Source organism: Amblyomma americanum, unplaced genomic scaffold, assembly GCF_052857255.1.
Source record: "Amblyomma americanum isolate KBUSLIRL-KWMA unplaced genomic scaffold, ASM5285725v1 scaffold_138, whole genome shotgun sequence".
NCBI lineage: Eukaryota > Metazoa > Arthropoda > Arachnida > Ixodida > Ixodidae > Amblyomma > Amblyomma americanum.
Window position 1 is genome coordinate 1 of NW_027526610.1, and position 27582 is coordinate 27582.

The 27582-nt window shown below is 42.4% G+C and overlaps 2 protein-coding genes across 2 annotated transcripts; one reads left to right on the top strand and one right to left on the bottom strand.

Moving 5' to 3' along the window:
- Positions 1–73: 73 nt before the first annotated feature.
- Positions 74–673, top strand: LOC144112440 (uncharacterized). The gene is made up of 2 exons (XM_077645281.1): positions 74–548; positions 666–673. Exons 1-2 carry the CDS (start codon positions 74–76, stop codon positions 671–673), a joined length of 483 nt encoding a protein of 160 aa, XP_077501407.1.
- A 575-nt stretch (positions 674–1248) lies between these two features.
- On the bottom strand, positions 1249–8813 carry LOC144112439 (uncharacterized). Its single transcript, XM_077645279.1, has 4 exons — positions 8742–8813; positions 5815–5985; positions 2996–3152; positions 1249–1704 (listed from the first exon to the last, which is right to left on the bottom strand). The coding sequence occupies exons 1-4, from the start codon at positions 8791–8793 to the stop codon at positions 1692–1694; spliced, it is 393 nt and encodes a 130-aa protein (XP_077501405.1). The 5' UTR covers positions 8794–8813; the 3' UTR covers positions 1249–1691.
- Positions 8814–27582: the final 18769 nt, after the last annotated feature.

A 27582-nucleotide genomic window follows, 5' to 3' on the forward strand; every position in this document is an offset into this window, starting at 1 on the left:
TGGCCAGGTGGGAGGGCTGAAGTCCATCAGCCTTGAATTCCTCCCTGCCAATGCAACTGCTGTCATCCAACCAATGGACCAAGGAGTCATCCAGAACGTCAAGGTTCACTACCGCCGCCAACTGCTTCACCGCATGCTGCTTTGTGCTGACAGTGGAAAGGATTATGTCATTGACTTGCTGTCTGCTATCCACATACTGGCCCGTGCCTGGGAACAAGTTCAGGCAACAACAGTGCAGAAGTGCTTCCACCATGCAGGCTTCGAAGCACACGATCCAATAGCCCATGAAGAGGCAGGTACTGCTGATGAAGAAGCAGACACTATACTTAATCAAATAGTGCCCTCTGCCCCTTTCTCACGACAAGACTATGAGGACATAGATGCAAATGTATGCTCCTGTCGCGAGGGAAGCATTGAAGAAATTATTGCAGAAGTGCAAGCCGAGGACCACTCTTCCTCCAGTGATGAGTGCGAGGACCCTGTGCCCAGTGCGGTGCCAGACAGCGCAGCTAGGAATGCAGTTGCACTTTTGCTACAGTACTTTGAACGTGAAGGGAGCGCAGAATTTTCGCAAAGCCTTTCAAATATGCACAGTTACTTTGTTAAAAAGCAACTGAAGAATGTAAAACAGACCACAACTGATTCCTTTTTTTCTTCACGCCCAGGTCAGTAAGGGCTGGTGCAGTGTAAATAAATATTTCTACATGAAATATGTGTGCTTTGCTTAAATGAAACTTCTGATAAATGGAACACTTTGAATCCCCTTCAAGTTCCGTTTAAGAGGAGTCCACTGTAGGTACGAGAAACGGATCCTTTACGCGAAGTGACGACAAATGTTTGCGAAGATAGACACAAACAACTGCCAAGAATTGTGCTCAGATACGCTTGCCCGGAAACGAACTTTAAGCTTGTGCATCTTAGCACTAAAGAAAATTTCTAGCACCGATACTGATGTCTTGTTCGCTCATTCTGACCAGCCCACTAGAGAAGTAGCTGAGGCGTTTCATATTATCAGAAAAAGTAATGGGTGCGTGAGTACATCATCTGTTATATTATCGCTTCGAGAAGTCAATATGCTACATAGTGGGTAGCGGTTCTGCAGATACACACATGCTTTTAAAGCGGTTTTTGCCTTTTACTAGCACTAGGAGTCTTGTTGACATCGCACATGTGCGCTGTTTTTCCGTGTGTATATATATGACGTGCTTCTTCCTAATAAAAAAAATCAGTTGTATGATCAGTGCTGATTTGTGTGTCTCGTCTCTTGGTCCGTGTGTGTTGGCACTTTTGAACCACCACTATGCAATTAAATAATAAATTATTTAGTGGTCGTACATGTATAGAATGTCTAACGCATGGTTTGAAAGAAAAAAACGCACAAGCAAAAATTTGGTACCTATAGTCCTTTATATTTGGATGGCTACTCAGTAATTGATAACGGAAGTGCTGAAAACCACACCAGGCAGATTGAAAGTAGCTTTTTCCTGCAATTAGATGGTGTGTTCACAAAGTGTCTATAACCTTCAGAAGATTCACATGTACTCACCAAAAATTGCGCTGTACAGCCGTAGGTTCTTAAATGCTTCTTTTTCGCCCCGCCTCTTCAATGTGTACATAAGGGCCACAGGAGTCTTCACTAGTCTTCATAATAAGTTTTGTAGCCTCATCAGCTGGCTCACTCCCAATGAGTGCTAGCTTTTTGATCTGAAATAGATTATACAGATTATACAAAGTGAACTGTGTCATGAAAACCATACATTGAACCAATCATAAGACTCCCTCTTTGAGGAACCATGTGCAAGTCAACAAAAAATCAGAAGGATGTAGAACAGGATAATACAGAGGACTCAGAGACCTATGATCACAGTGGTGTGACTCAGCTTAATGATAACAGAATTCTCTGTTGTCTTCTAAATGCCCATCTTTGCATCATCATATTCCTTTTATGCACGACTCAATGGCATACACTTCCCAAACAATAAGACAAGGGGGAAAAAGTGAAGCCATTACTTTAAGGCCACCTTGAACCATGGCAAAATTGTACTCTGGAGCTAAATGAGTGATGTAAGAACATAACCGTCAGCTGCCACTATGAACAGCAAGGCTAACGCTTGTAGTAGGCTAGTAGGCTAGATTCTTGTAGTAGGCTAGATATTATATACAGCAAATTCTCTTTCAAATACACTTGTACAAAATGAAGCTTTCAGGTCTACAAATCCAAATGCAACATGAGGCAATTTCGAAGTCCCAACTTAATCTGAAGTGGACTCACCATATGTAGAGGGCTCAAATTAACCTACAGCTGAACAAAACACTATGCATCAAAATTATATTGAAAGGAATCAATACGTTGCCAGTAGTTCATAGGCACAATTGAAAGAAATGCCATATACCCAGTCGAAAAAAAACACCCGCCCGTTTCTGGTGTTTACACCAAACTGGCTTTTTTAGACACGGGTTCTGGTGTGACCGTGTCTGGTGTTCCGACCAGACCAGGATTTTCAGACACGGGTCCTGATGTGGCGTAGTGTGGTGTGCTTTAGTGTGTTCTGGTCTGGTTTTCTGTGCTGTGACCCGGTTGTCTAATACCGGCTCTGGTGTGGTTTCGTTTGGTGTTTCCTGGTGTGGTCGATGTACCATTCGATTTGGTGTGGTTGGTATACCGTAGAATGTCTTGATTGAGATGCTGTGAGTTTGGACATACTATCGTGAGAAAAATTAAGAGATCCCAGCGAATGCATGCCAAATGGTGTAAAACAGCAAGCACTCCTGATGTCGAGTCAGGTGCACTAACATCCATCAATCTCGCTGCGCCGGCCTTGATGGCACGAGCATTTCATCAGATGGCACCTGCACGCAGTTAGGCATAGTATGGCACACACTCGCAGCGTCATAATTTTCCACATGATTGTACACTGGAGCATGCACATAACCACATCATTTCTGTTCTTGCCGAAGAGCAAGCACGTATCGTAAAGAAAGAAAAAATGCTCACATTTGCACAAAAGCGTCCTTAGCTTCATTGGTAGACAAAATTGGCAGTATAGTCAAGATGGAGGCCCCAAGCATCATAGCGTGCGTCTTTTCTGGCAAAGTCGAATAGGTTGAATTTCCCTGATAGCAGCTTGACTCCAGCTGTGTAGCCACAATGCCTGAAGAACAACAGAACAAAATCACGAATTTGTGTGAAATACACTATAATAATCACGGTGCAAAGACAACCAGCAAATACTGCTATTAAATTTAGCTCAGTGGTGCAATTATACAGTACACATTCAATACGACTCGCAATGCCTCTACAGTAAATCAACTGACTTCTGCTTTATAGTAAATCAATGCTACTCACATAAAGCAGCCCACTTGCATTAATTTGCTTGAAATCAGTATCTGGATGAGCAAGTATTTCACACTTTCATTCACACAGTACAACGATGAACATGGACAAGGGGGAAGACACCGAAAAACACTTTGAGGTCCCTCCTCCCTTGCCCCTGTTAATCATCATGCTGTGTGAATGAAAGTGTGAATTATTGCGTTGTGTTTTTCTTTTGTATTCATAGCTAACTGCATATATTTACAATACAGTTGGGTACGCCTGCATCATAATCTGAATTCGTCATATTTTGGCATTGCAGCTGATATTGAGCATGACAGTCCTTCCAACACAGTCAGGCTTTCTGAGACAATCAACAGCACTCTAGCATCTCCGGTAATTTGATTCATTACCAGGCTCAGAGATACTAATACTTGGTAGCCTAGAGAAATAAATTGATATGGAAATTCTACTGCTGCAGAAAACAAAAATAAGAGAAATTAAGGAATTACAGCAATGATTACAAGATGCCCATAAAGATGGGCACAAAAAGGAGACAAGATGTAGTTCGACTAAAAAAAACATCTGATGCGAGTATATTTCAGGGTGACAAAATCCATGTATTGAGACTTTATGCGCACAGGGTGCAGAACTGTAAAGCACTGCATGGCTGGCTGCATCTATTTAGAAGACCATTCCTCTGAATTTCTTCCAAAAAAGTGGCAGCAAATCATAAAAAGCCGACTGCGCAAATTTATTTTCAGCTGAATGCCACATACAAAATGACAAGGGTGGAATGTTAATGATTCGAAAGGAAATCTTAAACAAGATGCGATGAACTCTGGCACTGGTAAAACCCCAACAGATGCGCAAAAAAAGCTGCCAGATTATTTTTCCTGCTGAATGTATTAAAACCAAAGCTGCCTGAGCGCACGAGTTTTGTTTAGGTATAGCTTGCTATGCACATCCTGAGCCTCTGGTGCAGTTGACTGCAGAGTACCTGCAGACACTTGCACACATACAAAACCCACACTAGATTCTGCGTACTGTGCATTGCCCACTATAGTGCCTAGCACGCCCTGTCTTCCAGTGAGATGCACTTCTTTTGGTGCATCCAAGCATTAAGGTTCCAGTTATAAAAATGTCTGAGTTGATTATGAGTTAAGTGAATAAGCTTAACAAGTTGACTGGTTCTAAGCAGGCAGATCACTTGCAAGATCCGCTTCTCACAGCAAGGCAGAAAGCAATAATGGCTTCAGGACACTGTAGTGCAGGGCTCCAAATTAGTTTAGACCAAGTGGGGTTCGTTAAGCTTCGCTGACATTGTATGGCAGACCGGCACCTTTTCCAAAGTAGCAATTTTTACTGCCACACATATACGTAACTCACTAGTCGCATGATTCCTCCCAACATGTATGCAACAAAATATTGCAACCGCTTCGAGCCATCTCTACAGGCCCCGCTGGGCCGTCCCTGCTAAGTGTGAAAAAAATGTGGCTAAGATATGCTTTGTCATATTCAATGCTACAAACTATTTTACAAAGCATGCAGCAAAGCTAGCAAAAGAGTGCTCAAGCACACCTATGCTTGAGTAAAAAGTAGCCAAAATCTTTTTACATGTAAAATGAAGTAGCTGAAGTTAGAACATGACTTGTAAAACTGCATGCATAACAGCTAGACAAGAGAGCAGAGAAGGTAAGGGCAAACAGGGGTTCATTATGGGCTACATGATGGACTCTAACAGTCACTTCCATTATGGCATCTGACAGTTAAACAATAGGCCAGCTAGCATTCAATTCAAGCTTATTTTCTTGCAAAATGCTTTCAGTGATGGCTACAAGTTATAACATACAAATTTTCGTTGTTAAGTAGAGGCAACCAGAGGATTCATGATGGCAAATGTGGCGGCACCCACGTATGCCTATACTGAATCAGCATCACTTAGGCCTCAGTAGCTAAAATCCAAGCTTCAGGGCAAATGACTGCTAAGTACCGTCCATCTTCTGTTTCCATGGCATGAGAAGTACATATTCACTAAAAGTTGTTCATTATGAGTAATTTCACTGATTATGCACTGCCGCACTGAACATAGAGCCTAGGCTTTTAAGCTGCTTTTATCCTCACACGAGCTAACTGAACCCATCAATTAACCTCCTGTAAATAAACTTTCACATGAAGACATCTACAATTATTTGATCACGTCTTGTATGTCTGGCATTATCCTTTGTTTGGCGGTTTCATATTATAAGCCACTAACAAACCTGAGTCGTAATTCTCACATACACTGATGGAGTGAGTATATGCCCCTGAGATAAATCCAGCTACAGCTAGCAATTACCTCTCAGTGCATCCATTTTTCACACTACAGCGCACAAAAATACACGAACAAAGAGGATAGACACCACGGACACCGGACTTAATTTTTGTGCGCTGGAATGATGTCTCAAAATTCTTCCCAGAACCGACTATCCCAGCCCTCTATTCTGAGCCTTGTGGAGAACCTTTTCCTTGCCTTCCGCTGTCACCTCCTGAGCACTTGCCACTGGAACTGCATAGTACAACTGCTTCTGTTGACCAGATGGGAATGGCAGTTCTCTTGTGAAATACTGCATCCATTTGGATTCCCTTCACGGTGTCATACATTGCCTTCTCTACCTTGAATTCAGATGCACCTAAAGGAAAAAGAACACGCATATAAAAATTCTTAGCCATATTTGCAGCCAGGAATATGATAATAATTGTATTTGTATGCTTCACAGCAACAACAGCAGTATGCTTTAACGCCTGTTGAAACAAGAAAGTAAAAACCATTTCGTTTATTACCAACACAAGACTTGCACCTTGATGTTGATGGTGTCATGCAATAGTGGTGAGTTCTTATAGGAGTGTGAAGTACAAAAGGCAACTGCTTGCTTCGAATTTTAGAACATGCAACTTTAACTGCACAATAATTGAAAAGGAATTGACTTCATCCTTGAAAATCGCAGATTAGTATGTGTGGTAGCAAATACTGAAAATAAAAATAGTAGGAGCACTGCCAGTGTTTAAATCAACACGCAGTGACTGTTTTGGTTTCTATGGGTTTAACGTCACAAAGCGACTCAGTCTATGAGAGACACCGTAATGAAGGGCTCCAGAAGTATCGACCACCTGGGGTTCTTTAGAGTGCTCTGACACCGCACAGTACACGGGCCTCAACAATTTCGTCTTCATCGAAATTTGACCGCTGCGGCCGGGATTGAATTTGCGTCTTTCGGGCCAGCAGCCGAGTGCCATAACCACTCAGCCACCGCGGCGGCTTCGCAGTGACTGCTAAGAGCAATTTTCTAATTGCAGTTCTTGCCCACGCCCTTGTCAAGCAAGGCACTAATGCCGGTTGACCTGCAGTGAATCTAATGTATCCTCAACATGCTGTCTAGTTAGCAAAGTTCTTGTAGTGAAAATTGAACGAAACATTACTTATTTTTTCAGCTAGAAGCGCATGAACTATTGAGTCCAAGGCAAACAACTTAGTGCCTTAGAATAGCGTTCAACGAGGGGCCCACACGCAGACACTTGACTTGCCACTGTTTCCTTATACAAAGTAATACAGGAGTGCATGGCCTGTGCTGTTCATGGTAAGAAATACAAAATATAAATAGAAACAAAACTGAAGTGCAAAGAAAAATTAGAGACAAGTTCTGTCATTACACCTTATGTGACACTAGAGAGTACATATTCATAAAGAAGTAGTAAAATGGTCATTTTGAAATTTTGCACAATCATGAAATTGTCATGAGCACAGTCATTATGCCTTTTCTTCACACAAAAGGTTTCCAGCGGCTCCAGTGCACTTCAGTTTCTTTTTAGTACAGTGCCTTTAAAAGACAGAAATTGGTCAAGGGCCACAAAATGGTAATAACTGTGTATCACCATTTTCATATCTATGCTTCATTACTTTTTAACACAACCTCCAATATGACCCACATGATTTGCTGCAGGAGCAGGATTCCAGTGTGCACCACTCACATTCAATGAAGGACCTGGCTGCCTTTTCCAAGTGTTATACTAATTTTCACAATGAAAGTGCCGTTGAGCGAGTTTGACAGCAAGCAAAAACATGATTTGAACCTAATAGCTTAAGAAAATTTTAAAGTGGTCCGTAACATTATGCTTGTAACAAGACAACTTCAAGTGTAAATACTCATCAAAGTTGCCATCAGATCTCAGCTTTGGTGTGCTCATAAAGGGAAGGTGGGGTGCTTAGTTATAATGACCAATTGTCACGGCTGGTACATTGTGCTACCTACTTCAATGATGAAGGATGTGACAAACTATCCTCCAAAATCTGACATCTGGCATAAAGGCTGAAAAGCAAAAGAAAATGAAGGACCACTAAGACCTGAAATTATTTCCTACTTGAACAGTTATGCACATCATAAAGAAAGCTGACAAACGGCACGAAGTTATACTGGTATTTTGGTCTCAGATGCTCGCTCATTTGAGCCTCAGTATCCTAACTAAAGCAATAAAAAAGACATGACTGTTGAAGGCATCATAAGCTCCTGTAAAGCTCATCAGCAGTGAGAAAAACAAATTCTAACCTTCATAATATTATAAAAGCCAACCAATGAGGCCACTCTGTCAGTCACCAACTAAAAGACAATGTACAAGCTATACACTGTAAATGCACAAACTCTACATGAGAGCAAAGCATGCCCTGCACTTGTGAAACAAATTTGTGTCAATGTAAGATTCTTGGCAACAGTAGGCATCACCATTAATGGCATGTGCTAAAAAGGAAGAGGGCACCTTAATGATGTTGTACAATTTAGAATTCAGCCTTTCAGTAAACTATATTTTGTCTAGTACCATGAGCACCGTCAGAGGAGAAGGCAAAAATGAAAGGAAAGCGGCCAGCTGTCATGAGGCCTGCCACAAAAAAACACTGAACTGAAGCGGTGCACAAACAAAAAAGAAGGAATGCACTATGCGATTACAGAACACAAAATAACACAGGAAAACAGGGCCCAACCAATGAATGAAAAGAGAACAACAAAAAGAAGGTAAACGGTACTGAACACTGCTGCCTCTGCAAATTGAGAGCAGTGAAAAAGAAAACACATAAAAAATAAGTTTTAAGGACTATAAAAATGCAACTTTGGTCACATATTTTTTTAAACGCTGCATTAGACATTAGAATACACGAATCCCTAAATGGTATTTGCCTATCATTAAATAATTTATAATTCCATTTCCTTCTCTGATGTTGTTTACGCTTGATCAGCCAATTGATGGCTGTGATGCCTAGTTGGCCTTTAGGTCTGCTGAGGCATGGAAAAGGCTACAATATAAATGTTGATATGCAGTTTTAATTCACTACAACACCTAAAACATCCTGTTTCAAAAGCTGGAATGACAACAAATGCCATAGCAGCAGTTATATTACCAGTTTTCTTGCTTTTGCCATGACCTGAAAACCAACTACACGTCGCAGCCATCGTTCGGTTGATAATACTGAAACAACAAAGAGAAAGACCATTATAAATTATTTACCAGTCATAGAGCAAATATCACGGGGTGGTCCAGGTACAGGTGCGGACAGAAGTAAACAGAGCGTGCCACACAAGAACTGCGTGTCAGCGCCGTCTAGCCAAACCAGACGAGAGCTGGAAATCGCCACGCGCATGTGCAGGCCCGCTTCCGGCGCGACCCTCTCAATGCTCCGCTTGCCTCGCATTCGTCCGGCGTCTGTGTCGTGCTGATGATGATCATGATTGGATGGTCGTGCTCTGCGTAGCTAGCGAACATTTCGGAAAACAAAGACCGCTGTCTTGATAAGGCAAATTGCGCGGGGACAGCTCTACCATTAAGCCGCTTCGTTTGAGACAGCTGGAGGCATGTTTGCGCCGCAAACAACCCGCATGTTTCGAACTTTTGCTGCCACTGGGACTCTGCTGCGTCTCACTCGCAAGCACACGCGCTCGAAACACTCGGCATACTGCCGCAGTTTTGTGTTAATTTTCTACAGTTATCACTGATGATTCGCCTTGTTCCTTCCAGGCGCTGACGCAGCGCTAGTGTATGCACCCTGCCTGTCTCCCCCGAATCAAACTGCCCCTATAATGGATCCTGCTCTTATCACCACTGAGACAGTGCGCTGCGTATCGCGCTGTCATGTGCGAAGCAGATCTCATGGTAATCACTTTGCATGCACCTTTGGATCTTAGGATGACTACAAGCACCCGCTGTCTCACCCACATGAATGCCGCGGCAGCAGTGCGTCACTGTTGCGTGCCCCGCGTGCGAAATTCGGCATGTAAGTATCCGTGATCGCCCACTAATCAGAGTATGAGCCACGACAGAACCCAGCAAGTGATCCAAACTCTTCTGTACGAGCTGTATTACTTCACAGCTACCTGTTACATATAGACATTGGTCTGTTTGAGAATATAGGTGTGAAAACCCAACAGCTGCATCCAGCACATTTGGAAGCAGTCACTATCCTTGAGACGCTGGATCGCGCTGCAAAAAGCGCCAAGAGCGGCGGTTTCATCTCCTTTTAAGCTGACCTCCTAGGCGAGGTTCCAATGCAGGAGCACTGTGGTGCAGTACAGACACACAGGGCGCATGCTTTGCCGCTCCGTCGGTTCCTCATAGGAGCAAGCCGAAAATGAACGGTAACTGTATAAAAGATCCCGAAACTGCGGTGGTGGATCGAGTGCTTTTGAGTTTATTTGGTCTATAGCGAGATGGAAATGAATCCCAGAAGCAACTAAAGTTCGAAGGATGCGCGCTATTTGCAATGGAAACGTGCCACAGCTGTCACAGATGAAACGACATAATTAGAGCGTCGCCCCCGTGGGATTTTTGGCTTCAAGGCAGCGGCCTGAGCGCTCCGAAATGCCCGCTCGCTACTAAATGCGCAACCACCTGATCATAACCATCATCAGCGTGACCCTGACTATGGCCGAATGAGAGGCGAGCGGAGCAATGAGAGTTGCGCTGGTAGGGGGCCTGCATATGCGTGTCGCGAATTTGAGCTTGCGTGTGGTTTTGTTAGGCGGCGCTGAAAAGCAGTTCTTTCTTGTGCCGCGCGCTTCGTTTACTTCTGTCCGCGCCTGCACATTAATGTCTAAGGCACTTGAAAAAAGACGCAAGCAAACATCTGGTGTCCATAGTATATGCAGTTTCTTTCAAGCTTTGTTGAACTATGATATCAGGTAGCATGCCGAAAGGCTGAGTCAAACAGGTCACTACAAGCTCCTAATTTCCTGTAAGTGTAACAGAGCAAGTATATTCACTGAACTTGCACAGTGTCATCACCAAGCAAGTGAAATGGCAAAAACAAAATCAGAACTGACCAAGATAATCACAGAGGTAACAATTTATCACAGAGGTAACCAACGTAGGCGTTGCTCAGACAGCCCAAACTGCATGCCTACAACGCTTCGCCGCTGTGCAGCCCAAAGTTTAGCCCCTGTATTTTCCACACAGGACCCATGTAGGCCGAAGGCGGGAATACTATCTCTGCCCACACAAAACCACCGTGGCTCCCTCAAGGCGCTGCACGGGCAGCCCCAAGAGGGGCTGCCCACACTGAACCATGATAAAGCCCGCACTGTTGCCCGCATGTATCTGTGGGCATGCATACAGCCCATACTTAGCCCTTTCATACCCTGTTTAGGATAGAGGCGCGGGGAATATGCGGAAATGACAAATGTGCCCACGCCTAGCCCATGCGGGACCAATGTGGGCGTTGCTCAGACAGCCCAAACTGCATGCCTACAACGCTTCGCCGCTGTGCAGACCAAAGTTTAGCCCCTGTATTTTCCACACAGAACCCATGTAGGGCGAAGGCGGGAATACTATCTCTCTGCCCACACAAAACCACCGTGGTTCCCTCAAGGCGCTGCAGGGGCAGCCCCAAGAGGGGCTGCCCACACTTCGCCATGATAGAGCCCGCACTGTTGCCCGCATGTTTCTGTGGTAGGACCCAGGTGGGCTGGCCGCTCTTTTTAAGCCCATGCGTAGCTGACGAGGGGCCCACTCAGGCATAAAATGGGCAACCCAAAACTTTTTTTCCAGCATTGAGCCCACGAGGGACCCATGTAGGTTTATTGCGGGCAGCCACCAGCCCTCATTGCCCATGTCGGGCCCGCATGGGCCCGCCACCTTGTGCTACTGGGGTCGTCTACTCTTCGACGACTTGTAAAATCGATGCTCGTGAATTTTGCTAGTTTCGATGTAAAACGATGTATCCCGTTGTTTTGAGCCGGAATACAAGTTTTCGCGCAGTTCTGAGAGAAAAACTTTACATCTTTCTCCCGTGTCCTCTTCGACGGCTTGTAAAATCGATCCTCGTGAATTTTGCTAGTTTCGATCTAAAACGATGCATCCCGTTGTTTTTAGCCGGAATACAAGTTTTCGCGCAGTTCTGAGGGAAAAAGTTTACACCTTTCTCTCGTATACTCTTCGAAGACTTGTAAAATCGATGCTCGTGAATCTTGCTAGTTTCAATGTAAAACGATGTATACCGTTGTTTTGAGCCGGAATACAAGTTTTCGCGCAGTTCTGAGAGAAAAAGTTTACATCTTTCTCTCGTCTACTCTTCGACGACTTGTAAAATCGATGCTCGTGAATTTTGCTAGTTTCGACCTAAAACGATGTATCCTGTTGTTTTGAGCCGGAATACATGTTTTCGCGCAGTTAGGAGAGAAAAAGTTTACACCTTTCTCTCGTCTACTCTTCGAGGCCTTGTAAAATCGATGCTCGTGAAACTTGCTAGTTTCGATCAAAACGATGTATCCCGTTGTTTTGAGCCGGGATACAAGTTTTCGCGCAGTTTTGAGAGAAAAAGTTCACACCTTTCTCTCGTCTACTCTTCAACGATTTGTAAAATCGATGCTCGTGTATCTTGCTAGTTTCGATCTAAAACAATGTATCCCGTTGTTTTGAGCCGGAATACAAGTTTTCGCGCAATTCTGAGAGAAAAAGTTTACACCTTTCTCTCGTCTACTCTTCGAAGACGTAAATTCGATGCTCGTGAATCTTGCTAGTTTCGATCTAAAACGATGTATCCCGTATTTTTGAGCCGGCATACAAGTTTTCGCGCAGTCCTGAGAGAAAAAGTTTACACCTTTCTCTCGTGTACTCTTCGACGACTTGTAAAACCGATGCTCGTGAATCTTGCTAGTTTCGATCTAAAACGATGTATCCCGGTGTTTTGAGCCGGAATACAAGTTTTCGCGCAGTTCTGGGAGAAAAAGTTTTGAGCTCTCTCTCGTCTACTCTTCCACGACTTGTAAAATTGAAGTGCGTAAATCTCGCTACTTTCAATCTAAAATGATGTATCCCGTTGTTTTGAGCCGGAATACAAGTTTTCGCGCAGTTCTGAGAGAAAAAGTTTACACCTTTCTCTCGTCTACTCTTCGAAGACATAAAATCGGTGCTCGTGAATCTGGCTAGTTTCGATCTAAAACAATGTATCCCGTTGTTTTGAGCCGGAATACATGTTTTCGCGCAGTGCTGAGAGAAAAAGTTTACACCTTTCTCTCGTCTACTGTTCGAGAACTTGTAAAATCGATGCTCGTGAAACTTGCTAGTTTCGATCAAAACGATGTATCCCGTTGTTTTGAGCCGGAATACAAGTTTTCGCGCAGTTCTGAGAGAAAAAGTTCACACCTTTCTCTCATCTACTCTTCAACGATTTGTAAAATCGATGCTCGTGTATCTTGCTAGTTTCGATCTAAAACAATGTATCCCGTTGTTTTGAGCCGCAATACAAGTTTTCGCGCAGTTCTGAGAGAAAAAGTTTACACCTTTCTCTCGTCTACTCTTCGAAGACATAAAATCGGTGCTCGTGAATCTGGCTAGTTTCGATCTAAAACGATGTATCCCGTTGTTTTGAGCCGGAATATATGTTTTCGCGCAGTTAGGAGAGAAAAAGTTTACACCTTTCTCTCGTCTACTCTTCGACGACTTGTAAAATCGATGCTCGTGAATCTTGCTAGTTTCGATCTAAAACAATGTATCCCGTTGTTTTGAGCCGGAATACATGTTTTCGCGCAGTGCTGAGAGAACAAGTTTACACCTTTCTCTCGTCTACTGTTCGAGAACTTGTAAAATCGATGCTCGTGAAACTTGCTAGTTTCGATCAAAACGATGTATCCCGTTGTTTTGAGCCGGAATACAAGTTTTCGCGCAGTTCTGAGAGAAAAAGTTCACACCTTTCTCTCATCTACTCTTCAACGATTTGTAAAATGGATGCTCGTGTATCTTGCTAGTTTCGATCTAAAACAATGTATCCCGTTGTTTTGAGCCGCAATACAAGTTTTCGCGCAATTCTGAGAGAAAAAGTTTACACCTTTCTCTCGTCTACTCTTCGAGGACTTGTAAAATCGATGCTCGTGAATCTTGCTAGTTTCGATCTAAAACGATGTATCCCGTTGTTGTGAGCCGGAATACAAGTTTTCGCGCAGTTCTGAGAGAAAAAGTTTACACCTTTCTCTCGTGTACTCTTCGACGACTTGTAAAATCGATGCTCGTGAATCTTGCTAGTTTCGATCTAAAACGATGTATCCCGTTGTTTTGAGCCGCAATACAAGTTTTCGCGCAATTCTGAGAGAAAAAGTTTACACCTTTCTCTCGTCTACTCTTCGAGGACTTGTAAAATCGATGCTCGTGTATCTTGCTAGTTTCGATCTAAAACAATGTATCCCGTTGTTTTGAGCCGCAATACAAGTTTTCGCGCAATTCTGAGAGAAAAAGTTTACACCTTTCTCTCGTCTACTCTTCGAGGACTTGTAAAATCGATGCTCGTGAATCTTGCTAGTTTCGATCTAAAACGATGTATCCCGTTGTTGTGAGCCGGAATACAAGTTTTCGCGCAGATCTGAGAGAAAAAGTTTACACCTTTCTCTCGTCTACTCTTCGACGACTTGTAAAATCGATGTTCGTGAATTTTGCTAGTTTCGATCTAAAACGATGTATCCCGTTGTTTTGAGCCGGAATACATGTTTTCGCGCAGTTAGGAGAGAAAAGTTTACACCTTTCTCTCGTCTACTCTTCGACGACTTGTAAAATCGATGCTCGTGAATCTTGCTAGTTTCGATCTAAAACAATGTATCCCGTTGTTTTGAGCCGGAATACATGTTTTCGCGCAGTGCTGAGAGAAAAAGTTTACACCTTTCTCTCGTCTACTCTTCGAGGACTTGTAAAATCGATGCTCGTGAAACTTGCTAGTTTCGATCAAAACGATGTATCCCGTTGTTTTGAGCCGGAATACAAGTTTTTGCGCAGTTCTGAGAGAAAATTTCACACCTTTCTCTCGTCTACTCTTCAACGATTTGTAAAATCGATGCTCGTGTATCTTGCTAGTTTCGATCTAAAACAATGTATCCCGTTGTTTTGAGCCGGAATACAAGTTTTCGCGCAATTCTGAGAGAAAAAGTTTACACCTTTCTCTCGTCTACTCTTCGAAGACGTAAATTCGATGCTCGTGAATCTTGCTAGTTTCGATCTAAAACGATGTATCCCGTATTTTTGAGCCGGCATACAAGTTTTCGCGCAGTCCTGAGAGAAAAAGTTTAAACCTTTCTCTCGTGTACTCTTCGACGACTTGTAAAACCGATGCTCGTGAATCTTGCTAGTTTCGATCTAAAACGATGTATCCCGGTGTTTTGAGCCGGAATACAAGTTTTCGCGCAGTTCTGGGAGAAAAAGTTTTGAGCTCTCTCTCGTCTACTCTTCCACGACTTGTAAAATTGAAGTGCGTAAATCTCGCTACTTTCAATCTAAAATGATGTATCCCGTTGTTTTGAGCCGGAATACAAGTTTTCGCGCAGTTCTGAGAGAAAAAGTTTACACCTTTCTCTCGTCTACTCTTCGAAGACATAAAATCGGCGCTCGTGAATCTGGCTAGTTTCGATCTAAAACGATGTATCCCGTTGTTTTGAGCCGGAATATATGTTTTCGCGCAGTTAGGAGAGAAAAAGTTTACACCTTTCTCTCGTCTACTCTTCGACGACTTGTAAAATCGATGCTCGTGAATCTTGCTAGTTTCGATCTAAAACAATGTATCCCGTTGTTTTGAGCCGGAATACATGTTTTCGCGCAGTGCTGAGAGAAAAAGTTTACACCTTTCTCTCGTCTACTGTTCGAGAACTTGTAAAATCGATGCTCGTGAAACTTGCTAGTTTCGATCAAAACGATGTATCCCGTTGTTTTGAGCCGGAATACAAGTTTTCGCGCAGTTCTGAGAGAAAAAGTTCACACCTTTCTCTCATCTACTCTTCAACGATTTGTAAAATGGATGCTCGTGTATCTTGCTAGTTTCGATCTAAAACAATGTAACCCGTTGTTTTGAGCCGCAATACAAGTTTTCGCGCAATTCTGAGAGAAAAAGTTTACACCTTTCTCTCGTCTACTCATCGAGGACTTGTAAAATCGATGCTCGTGAATCTTGCTAGTTTCGATCTAAAACGATGTATCCCGTTGTTGTGAGCCGGAATACAAGTTTTCGCGCAGTTCTGAGAGAAAAAGTTTACACCTTTCTCTCGTGTACTCTTCGACGACTTGTAAAATCGATGCTCGTGAATCTTGCTAGTTTCGATCTAAAACGATGTATCCCGGTGTTTTGAGCCGGAATACAAGTTTTCGCGCAGTTAGGAGAGAAAAGTTTACACCTTTCTCTCGTCTACTCTTCGACGACTTGTAAAATCGATGCTCGTGAATCTTGCTAGTTTCGATCTAAAACAATGTATCCCGTTGTTTTGAGCCGGAATACATGTTTTCGCGCAGTGCTGAGAGAAAAAGTTTACTCCTTTCTCTCGTCTACTCTTCGAGGACTTGTAAAATCGATGCTCGTGAATCTTGCTAGTTTCGATCTAAAACAATGTATCCCGTTGTTTTGAGCCGGAATACATGTTTTCGCGCAGTGCTGAGAGAAAAAGTTTACTCCTTTCTCTCGTCTACTCTTCCACGACATGTAAAATCGAAGTGCGTAAATCTCGCTACTTTTGATCTAAAACGATGTATCTCGTTGTTTTGACCCGGAGTACAAGTTTTCGCGCAGATCTGAGAGAAAAAGTTTACACCTTTCTCTCGTCTACTCTTCGACGACTTGTAAAATCGATGTTCGTGAATTTTGCTAGTTTCGATCTAAAACGATGTATCCCGTTGTTTTGAGCCGGAATACATGTTTTCGCGCAGTTAGGAGAGAAAAGTTTACACCTTTCTCTCGTCTACTCTTCGACGACTTGTAAAATCGATGCTCGTGAATCTTGCTAGTTTCGATCTAAAACAATGTATCCCGTTGTTTTGAGCCGGAATACATGTTTTCGCGCAGTGCTGAGAGAAAAAGTTTACTCCTTTCTCTCGTCTACTCTTCGAGGACTTGTAAAATCGATGCTCGTGAAACTTGCTAGTTTCGATCAAAACGATGTATCCCGTTGTTTTGAGCCGGAATACAAGTTTTCGCGCAGTTCTGAGAGAAAATTTCACACCTTTCTCTCGTCTACTCTTCAACGATTTGTAAAATCGATGCTCGTGTATGTTGCTAGTTTCGATCTAAAACAATGTATCCCGTTGTTTTGAGCCGGAATACAAGTTTTCGCGCAATTCTGAGAGAAAAAGTTTACACCTTTCTCTCGTCTACTCTTCGAAGACGTAAATTCGATGCTCGTGAATCTTGCTAGTTTCGATCTAAAACGATGTATCCCGTATTTTTGAGCCGGCATACAAGTTTTCGCGCAGTCCTGAGAGAAAAAGTTTACACCTTTCTCTCGTGTACTCTTCGACGACTTGTAAAACCGATGCTCGTGAATCTTGCTAGTTTCGATCTAAAACGATGTATCCCGGTGTTTTGAGCCGGAATACAAGTTTTCGCGCAGTTCTGGGAGAAAAAGTTTTGAGCTCTCTCTCGTCTACTCTTCCACGACTTGTAAAATTGAAGTGCGTAAATCTCGCTACTTTCAATCTAAAATGATGTATCCCGTTGTTTTGAGCCGGAATACAAGTTTTCGCGCAGTTCTGAGAGAAAAAGTTTACACCTTTCTCTCGTCTACTCTTCGAAGACATAAAATCGGTGCTCGTGAATCTGGCTAGTTTCGATCTAAAACGATGTATCCCGTTGTTTTGAGCCGGAATATATGTTTTCGCGCAGTTAGGAGAGAAAAAGTTTACACCTTTCTCTCGTCTACTCTTCGACGACTTGTAAAATCGATGCTCGTGAATCTTGCTAGTTTCGATCTAAAACAATGTATCCCGTTGTTTTGAGCCGGAATACATGTTTTCGCGCAGTGCTGAGAGAAAAAGTTTACACCTTTCTCTCGTCTACTGTTCGAGAACTTGTAAAATCGATGCTCGTGAAACTTGGTAGTTTCGATCAAAACGATGTATCCCGTTGTTTTGAGCCGGAATACATGTTTTCGCGCAGTGCTGAGAGAAAAAGTTTACACCTTTCTCTCGTCTACTGTTCGAGAACTTGTAAAATCGATGCTCGTGAAACTTGGTAGTTTCGATCAAAACGATGTATCCCGTTGTTTTGAGCCGGAATACAAGTTTTCGCGCAGTTCTGAGAGAAAAAGTTCTCACCTTTCTCTCATCTACTCTTCAACGATTTGTAAAATCGATGCTCGTGTATCTTGCTAGTTTCGATCTAAAACAATGTATCCCGTTGTTTTGAGCCGCAATACAAGTTTTCGCGCAATTCTGAGAGAAAAAGTTTACACCTTTCTCTCGTCTACTCTTCGAGGACTTGTAAAATCGATGCTCGTGAATCTTGCTAGTTTCGATCTAAAACGATGTATCCCGGTGTTTTGAGCCGGAATACAAGTTTTCGCGCAGTTCTGGGAGAAAACGTTTTCAGCTCTCTCTCGTCTACTCTTCCACGACTTGTAAAATTGAAGTGCGTAAATCTCGCTACTTTCGATCTAAAATGATGTATCTCGTTGTTTTGAGCCGGAATAAAAGTTTTCGCGCAGTTCTGAGAGAAAAAGTTTACACCTTTCTCTCGTCTACTCTTCGACGACTTGTAAAATCGATGCTCGTGAATCTTGCTAGTTTCGATCTAAAACGATGTATTCCGTTGTTTTGAGCCGGAATACAAGTTTTCGTGCAGTTCTGTGAGAAAAAGTTTACACCTTTCTCTCGTCTACTCTTCGAAGACTTGTAAAATCGATGCTCGTGAATGTTGCTAGTTTCGATCTAAAACGATGTATCCGTTGTTTTGAGCTGGAATACAAGTTTTCGCGCAGTTCTGGGAGAAAAAGTTGACACCTTTCTCTCGTCTACTCTTCGAAGACGTAAAATCGATGCTCGTGATTCTTGCTAGTTTCGATCTAAAACGATGTATCCCGTATTTTTGAGCCGGCATACAAGTTTTCGCGCAGTTCTGAGAGAAAAAGTTTACACCTTTCTCTCGTGTACTCTTCGACGACTTGTAAAATCGATGCTCGTGAATCTTGCTAGTTTCGATCTAAAACGATGTATCCCGGTGTTTTGAGCCGGAATACAAGTTTTCGCGAAGTTCTGGGAGAAAAAGTTTTCAGCTCTCTCTCGTCTACTCTTCCACGACTTGTAAAATTGAAGTGCGTAAATCTCGCTACTTTCGATCTAAAATGATGTATCTCGTTGTTTTGAGCCGGAATACAAGTTTTCGCGCAGTTCTGAGAGAAAAAGTTTACACCTTTCTCTCGTCTACTCTTCGACGACTTGTAAAATCGATGCTCGTGAATTTTGCTAGTTTCGATGTAAAACGATGTATCTCGTTGTTTTGAGCCGGAATACAAGTTTTCGCGCAGTTCTGAGAGAAAATGTTTACATCTTTCTCTCGTGTCCTCTTCGACGGCTTGTAAAATCGATGCTCGTGAATCTTGCTAGTTTCGATCTAAAACGATGTATCCCGTTGTTTTTAGCCGGAATACAAGTTTTCGCGCAGTTCTGAGAGAAAAAGTTTACACCTTTCTCTCGTCTACTCTTCGAGGACTTGTAAAATCGATGCTTGTGAATCTTGCTAGTTTCAATCTAAAACGATGTATCCCTTTGTTTTGAGCCGGAATACAAGTTTTCGCGCAGTTCTGAGAGAAAATTTCACACCTTTCTCTCGTCTACTCTTCAACGATTTGTAAAATCGATGCTCGTGTATCTTGCTAGTTTCGATCTAAAACAATGTATCCCGTTGTTTTGAGCCGGAATACAAGTTTTCGCGCAATTCTGAGAGAAAAAGTTTACACCTTTCTCTCGTCTACTCTTCGAAGACGTAAATTCGATGCTCGTGAATCTTGCTAGTTTCGATCTAAAACGATGTATCCCGTATTTTTGAGCCGGCATACAAGTTTTCGCGCAGTCCTGAGAGAAAAAGTTTACACCTTTCTCTCGTGTACTCTTCGACGACTTGTAAAACCGATGCTCGTGAATCTTGCTAGTTTCGATCTAAAACGATGTATCCCGGTGTTTTGAGCCGGAATACAAGTTTTCGCGCAGTTCTGGGAGAAAAAGTTTTGAGCTCTCTCTCGTCTACTCTTCCACGACTTGTAAAATTGAAGTGCGTAAATCTCGCTACTTTCAATCTAAAATGATGTATCCCGTTGTTTTGAGCCGGAATACAAGTTTTCGCGCAGTTCTGAGAGAAAAAGTTTACACCTTTCTCTCGTCTACTCTTCGAAGACATAAAATCGGCGCTCGTGAATCTGGCTAGTTTCGATCTAAAACGATGTATCCCGTTGTTTTGAGCCGGAATATATGTTTTCGCGCAGTTAGGAGAGAAAAAGTTTACACCTTTCTCTCGTCTACTCTTCGACGACTTGTAAAATCGATGCTCGTGAATCTTGCTAGTTTCGATCTAAAACAATGTATCCCGTTGTTTTGAGCCGGAATACATGTTTTCGCGCAGTGCTGAGAGAAAAAGTTTACACCTTTCTCTCGTCTACTGTTCGAGAACTTGTAAAATCGATGCTCGTGAAACTTGCTAGTTTCGATCAAAACGATGTATCCCGTTGTTTTGAGCCGGAATACAAGTTTTCGCACAGTTCTGAGAGAAAAAGTTCACACCTTTCTCTCATCTACTCTTCAACGATTTGTAAAATGGATGCTCGTGTATCTTGCTAGTTTCGATCTAAAACAATGTAACCCGTTGTTTTGAGCCGCAATACAAGTTTTCGCGCAATTCTGAGAGAAAAAGTTTACACCTTTCTCTCGTCTACTCATCGAGGACTTGTAAAATCGATGCTCGTGAATCTTGCTAGTTTCGATCTAAAACGATGTATCCCGTTGTTGTGAGCCGGAATACAAGTTTTCGCGCAGTTCTGAGAGAAAAAGTTTACACCTTTCTCTCGTGTACTCTTCGACGACTTGTAAAATCGATGCTCGTGAATCTTGCTAGTTTCGATCTAAAACGATGTATCCCGGTGTTTTGAGCCGGAATACAAGTTTTCGGGCAGTTCTGGGAGAAAAAGTTTTCAGCTCTCTCTCGTCTACTCTTCCACGACATGTAAAATCGAAGTGCGTAAATCTCGCTACTTTTGATCTAAAACGATGTATCTCGTTGTTTTGACCCGGAGTACAAGTTTTCGCGCAGATCTGAGAGAAAAAGTTTACACCTTTCTCTCGTCTACTCTTCGACGACTTGTAAAATCGATGTTCGTGAATTTTGCTAGTTTCGATCTAAAACGATGTATCCCGTTGTTTTGAGCCGGAATACATGTTTTCGCGCAGTTAGGAGAGAAAAGTTTACACCTTTCTCTCGTCTACTCTTCGACGACTTGTAAAATCGATGCTCGTGAATCTTGCTAGTTTCGATCTAAAACAATGTATCCCGTTGTTTTGAGCCGGAATACATGTTTTCGCGCAGTGCTGAGAGAAAAAGTTTACTCCTTTCTCTCGTCTACTCTTCGAGGACTTGTAAAATCGATGCTCGTGAAACTTGCTAGTTTCGATCAAAACGATGTATCCCGTTGTTTTGAGCCGGAATACAAGTTTTCGCGCAGTTCTGAGAGAAAATTTCACACCTTTCTCTCGTCTACTCTTCAACGATTTGTAAAATCGATGCTCGTGTATGTTGCTAGTTTCGATCTAAAACAATGTATCCCGTTGTTTTGAGCCGGAATACAAGTTTTCGCGCAATTCTGAGAGAAAAAGTTTACACCTTTCTCTCGTCTACTCTTCGAAGACGTAAATTCGATGCTCGTGAATCTTGCTAGTTTCGATCTAAAACGATGTATCCCGTATTTTTGAGCCGGCATACAAGTTTTCGCGCAGTCCTGAGAGAAAAAGTTTACACCTTTCTCTCGTGTACTCTTCGACGACTTGTAAAACCGATGCTCGTGAATCTTGCTAGTTTCGATCTAAAACGATGTATCCCGGTGTTTTGAGCCGGAATACAAGTTTTCGCGCAGTTCTGGGAGAAAAAGTTTTGAGCTCTCTCTCGTCTACTCTTCCACGACTTGTAAAATTGAAGTGCGTAAATCTCGCTACTTTCAATCTAAAATGATGTATCCCGTTGTTTTGAGCCGGAATACAAGTTTTCGCGCAGTTCTGAGAGAAAAAGTTTACACCTTTCTCTCGTCTACTCTTCGAGGACTTGTAAAATCGATGCTTGTGAATCTTGCTAGTTTCAATCTAAAACGATGTATCCCTTTGTTTTGAGCCGGAATACAAGTTTTCGCGCAGTTCTGAGAGAAAATTTCACACCTTTCTCTCGTCTACTCTTCAACGATTTGTAAAATCGATGCTCGTGTATCTTGCTAGTTTCGATCTAAAACAATGTATCCCGTTGTTTTGAGCCGGAATACAAGTTTTCGCGCAATTCTGAGAGAAAAAGTTTACACCTTTCTCTCGTCTACTCTTCGAAGACGTAAATTCGATGCTCGTGAATCTTGCTAGTTTCGATCTAAAACGATGTATCCCGTATTTTTGAGCCGGCATACAAGTTTTCGCGCAGTCCTGAGAGAAAAAGTTTACACCTTTCTCTCGTGTACTCTTCGACGACTTGTAAAACCGATGCTCGTGAATCTTGCTAGTTTCGATCTAAAACGATGTATCCCGGTGTTTTGAGCCGGAATACAAGTTTTCGCGCAGTTCTGGGAGAAAAAGTTTTGAGCTCTCTCTCGTCTACTCTTCCACGACTTGTAAAATTGAAGTGCGTAAATCTCGCTACTTTTGATCTAAAACGATGTATCTCGTTGTTTTGACCCGGAGTACAAGTTTTCGCGCAGATCTGAGAGAAAAAGTTTACACCTTTCTCTCGTCTACTCTTCGACGACTTGTAAAATCGATGTTCGTGAATTTTGCTAGTTTCGATCTAAAACGATGTATCCCGTTGTTTTGAGCCGGAATACATGTTTTCGCGCAGTTAGGAGAGAAAAGTTTACACCTTTCTCTCGTCTACTCTTCGACGACTTGTAAAATCGATGCTCGTGAATCTTGCTAGTTTCGATCTAAAACAATGTATCCCGTTGTTTTGAGCCGGAATACATGTTTTCGCGCAGTGCTGAGAGAAAAAGTTTACTCCTTTCTCTCGTCTACTCTTCGAGGACTTGTAAAATCGATGCTCGTGAAACTTGCTAGTTTCGATCAAAACGATGTATCCCGTTGTTTTGAGCCGGAATACAAGTTTTCGTGCAGTTCTGAGAGAAAATTTCACACCTTTCTCTCGTCTACTCTTCAACGATTTGTAAAATCGATGCTCGTGTATGTTGCTAGTTTCGATCTAAAACAATGTATCCCGTTGTTTTGAGCCGGAATACAAGTTTTCGCGCAATTCTGAGAGAAAAAGTTTACACCTTTCTCTCGTCTACTCTTCGAAGACGTAAATTCGATGCTCGTGAATCTTGCTAGTTTCGATCTAAAACGATGTATCCCGTATTTTTGAGCCGGCATACAAGTTTTCGCGCAGTCCTGAGAGAAAAAGTTTACACCTTTCTCTCGTGTACTCTTCGACGACTTGTAAAACCGATGCTCGTGAATCTTGCTAGTTTCGATCTAAAACGATGTATCCCGGTGTTTTGAGCCGGAATACAAGTTTTCGCGCAGTTCTGGGAGAAAAAGTTTTGAGCTCTCTCTCGTCTACTCTTCCACGACTTGTAAAATTGAAGTGCGTAAATCTCGCTACTTTCAATCTAAAATGATGTATCCCGTTGTTTTGAGCCGGAATACAAGTTTTCGCGCAGTTCTGAGAGAAAAAGTTTACACCTTTCTCTCGTCTACTCTTCGAAGACATAAAATCGGTGCTCGTGAATCTGGCTAGTTTCGATCTAAAACGATGTATCCCGTTGTTTTGAGCCGGAATATATGTTTTCGCGCAGTTAGGAGAGAAAAAGTTTACACCTTTCTCTCGTCTACTCTTCGACGACTTGTAAAATCGATGCTCGTGAATCTTGCTAGTTTCGATCTAAAACAATGTATCCCGTTGTTTTGAGCCGGAATACATGTTTTCGCGCAGTGCTGAGAGAAAAAGTTTACACCTTTCTCTCGTCTACTGTTCGAGAACTTGTAAAATCGATGCTCGTGAAACTTGCTAGTTTCGATCAAAACGATGTATCCCGTTGTTTTGAGCCGGAATACAAGTTTTCGCGCAGTTCTGAGAGAAAAAGTTCTCACCTTCCTCTCATCTACTCTTCAACGATTTGTAAAATCGATGCTCGTGTATCTTGCTAGTTTCGATCTAAAACAATGTATCCCGTTGTTTTGAGCCGCAATACAAGTTTTCGCGCAATTCTGAGAGAAAAAGTTTACACCTTTCTCTCGTCTACTCTTCGAGGACTTGTAAAATCGATGCTCGTGAATCTTGCTAGTTTCGATCTAAAACGATGTATCCCGGTGTTTTGAGCCGGAATACAAGTTTTCGCGCAGTTCTGGGAGAAAACGTTTTCAGCTCTCTCTCGTCTACTCTTCCACGACTTGTAAAATTGAAGTGCGTAAATCTCGCTACTTTCGATCTAAAATGATGTATCTCGTTGTTTTGAGCCGGAATAAAAGTTTTCGCGCAGTTCTGAGAGAAAAAGTTTACACCTTTCTCTCGTCTACTCTTCGACGACTTGTAAAATCGATGCTCGTGAATCTTGCTAGTTTCGATCTAAAACGATGTATTCCGTTGTTTTGAGCCGGAATACAAGTTTTCGTGCAGTTCTGTGAGAAAAAGTTTACACCTTTCTCTCGTCTACTCTTCGAAGACTTGTAAAATCGATGCTCGTGAATGTTGCTAGTTTCGATCTAAAACGATGTATCCGTTGTTTTGAGCTGGAATACAAGTTTTCGCGCAGTTCTGGGAGAAAAAGTTGACACCTTTCTCTCGTCTACTCTTCTAAGACGTAAAATCGATGCTCGTGATTCTTGCTAGTTTCGATCTAAAACGATGTATCCCGTATTTTTGAGCCGGCATACAAGTTTTCGCGCAGTTCTGAGAGAAAAAGTTTACACCTTTCTCTCGTGTACTCTTCGACGACTTGTAAAATCGATGCTCGTGAATCTTGCTAGTTTCGATCTAAAACGATGTATCCCGGTGTTTTGAGCCGGAATACAAGTTTTCGCGAAGTTCTGGGAGAAAAAGTTTTCAGCTCTCTCTCGTCTACTCTTCCACGACTTGTAAAATTGAAGTGCGTAAATCTCGCTACTTTCGATCTAAAATGATGTATCTCGTTGTTTTGAGCCGGAATACAAGTTTTCGCGCAGTTCTGAGAGAAAAAGTTTACACCTTTCTCTCGTCTACTCTTCGACGACTTGTAAAATCGATGCTCGTGAATTTTGCTAGTTTCGATGTAAAACGATGTATCTCGTTGTTTTGAGCCGGAATACAAGTTTTCGCGCAGTTCTGAGAGAAAATGTTTACATCTTTCTCTCGTGTCCTCTTCGACGGCTTGTAAAATCGATGCTCGTGAATCTTGCTAGTTTCGATCTAAAACGATGTATCCCGTTGTTTTTAGCCGGAATACAAGTTTTCGCGCAGTTCTGAGAGAAAAAGTTTACACCTTTCTCTCGTCTACTCTTCGAGGACTTGTAAAATCGATGCTTGTGAATCTTGCTAGTTTCAATCTAAAACGATGTATCCCTTTGTTTTGAGCCGGAATACAAGTTTTCGCGCAGTTCTGAGAGAAAATTTCACACCTTTCTCTCGTCTACTCTTCAACGATTTGTAAAATCGATGCTCGTGTATCTTGCTAGTTTCGATCTAAAACAATGTATCCCGTTGTTTTGAGCCGGAATACAAGTTTTCGCGCAATTCTGAGAGAAAAAGTTTACACCTTTCTCTCGTCTACTCTTCGAAGACGTAAATTCGATGCTCGTGAATCTTGCTAGTTTCGATCTAAAACGATGTATCCCGTATTTTTGAGCCGGCATACAAGTTTTCGCGCAGTCCTGAGAGAAAAAGTTTACACCTTTCTCTCGTGTACTCTTCGACGACTTGTAAAACCGATGCTCGTGAATCTTGCTAGTTTCGATCTAAAACGATGTATCCCGGTGTTTTGAGCCGGAATACAAGTTTTCGCGCAGTTCTGGGAGAAAAAGTTTTGAGCTCTCTCTCGTCTACTCTTCCACGACTTGTAAAATTGAAGTGCGTAAATCTCGCTACTTTTGATCTAAAACGATGTATCTCGTTGTTTTGACCCGGAGTACAAGTTTTCGCGCAGATCTGAGAGAAAAAGTTTACACCTTTCTCTCGTCTACTCTTCGACGACTTGTAAAATCGATGTTCGTGAATTTTGCTAGTTTCGATCTAAAACGATGTATCCCGTTGTTTTGAGCCGGAATACATGTTTTCGCGCAGTTAGGAGAGAAAAGTTTACACCTTTCTCTCGTCTACTCTTCGACGACTTGTAAAATCGATGCTCGTGAATCTTGCTAGTTTCGATCTAAAACAATGTATCCCGTTGTTTTGAGCCGGAATACATGTTTTCGCGCAGTGCTGAGAGAAAAAGTTTACTCCTTTCTCTCGTCTACTCTTCGAGGACTTGTAAAATCGATGCTCGTGAAACTTGCTAGTTTCGATCAAAACGATGTATCCCGTTGTTTTGAGCCGGAATACAAGTTTTCGTGCAGTTCTGAGAGAAAATTTCACACCTTTCTCTCGTCTACTCTTCAACGATTTGTAAAATCGATGCTCGTGTATGTTGCTAGTTTCGATCTAAAACAATGTATCCCGTTGTTTTGAGCCGGAATACAAGTTTTCGCGCAATTCTGAGAGAAAAAGTTTACACCTTTCTCTCGTCTACTCTTCGAAGACGTAAATTCGATGCTCGTGAATCTTGCTAGTTTCGATCTAAAACGATGTATCCCGTATTTTTGAGCCGGCATACAAGTTTTCGCGCAGTCCTGAGAGAAAAAGTTTACACCTTTCTCTCGTGTACTCTTCGACGACTTGTAAAACCGATGCTCGTGAATCTTGCTAGTTTCGATCTAAAACGATGTATCCCGGTGTTTTGAGCCGGAATACAAGTTTTCGCGCAGTTCTGGGAGAAAAAGTTTTGAGCTCTCTCTCGTCTACTCTTCCACGACTTGTAAAATTGAAGTGCGTAAATCTCGCTACTTTCAATCTAAAATGATGTATCCCGTTGTTTTGAGCCGGAATACAAGTTTTCGCGCAGTTCTGAGAGAAAACGTTTACACCTTTCTCTCGTCTACTCTTCGAAGACATAAAATCGGTGCTCGTGAATCTGGCTAGTTTCGATCTAAAACGATGTATCCCGTTGTTTTGAGCCGGAATATATGTTTTCGCGCAGTTAGGAGAGAAAAAGTTTACACCTTTCTCTCGTCTACTCTTCGACGACTTGTAAAATCGATGCTCGTGAATCTTGCTAGTTTCGATCTAAAACAATGTATCCCGTTGTTTTGAGCCGGAATACATGTTTTCGCGCAGTGCTGAGAGAAAAAGTTTACACCTTTCTCTCGTCTACTGTTCGAGAACTTGTAAAATCGATGCTCGTGAAACTTGCTAGTTTCGATCAAAACGATGTATCCCGTTGTTTTGAGCCGGAATACAAGTTTTCGCGCAGTTCTGAGAGAAAAAGTTCTCACCTTCCTCTCATCTACTCTTCAACGATTTGTAAAATCGATGCTCGTGTATCTTGCTAGTTTCGATCTAAAACAATGTATCCCGTTGTTTTGAGCCGCAATACAAGTTTTCGCGCAATTCTGAGAGAAAAAGTTTACACCTTTCTCTCGTCTACTCTTCGAGGACTTGTAAAATCGATGCTCGTGAATCTTGCTAGTTTCGATCTAAAACGATGTATCCCGGTGTTTTGAGCCGGAATACAAGTTTTCGCGCAGTTCTGGGAGAAAACGTTTTCAGCTCTCTC

What these genes read in the sequence shown, in the direction of transcription:
- LOC144112440 (XM_077645281.1), top strand. Translation starts at nt 74, where the DNA reads ATGGACCAAGGAGTCATCCAGAACGTCAAGGTTCACTACCGCCGCCAA.
- LOC144112439 (XM_077645279.1), bottom strand. Translation starts at nt 8,793, where the DNA reads ATGGCTGCGACGTGTAGTTGGTTTTCAGGTCATGGCAAAAGCAAGAAA. An exon ending in TGGCAAAAGCAAGAAAACTG is followed by an intron (nt 5,986 to 8,741) that starts GTAATATAACTG and finishes TTTTTCCTTTAG; the next exon opens with GTGCATCTGAATTCAAGGTA. An exon ending in CAGCGGAAGGCAAGGAAAAG is followed by an intron (nt 3,153 to 5,814) that starts GTTCTCCACAAG and finishes GTTGTTCTTCAG; the next exon opens with GCATTGTGGCTACACAGCTG.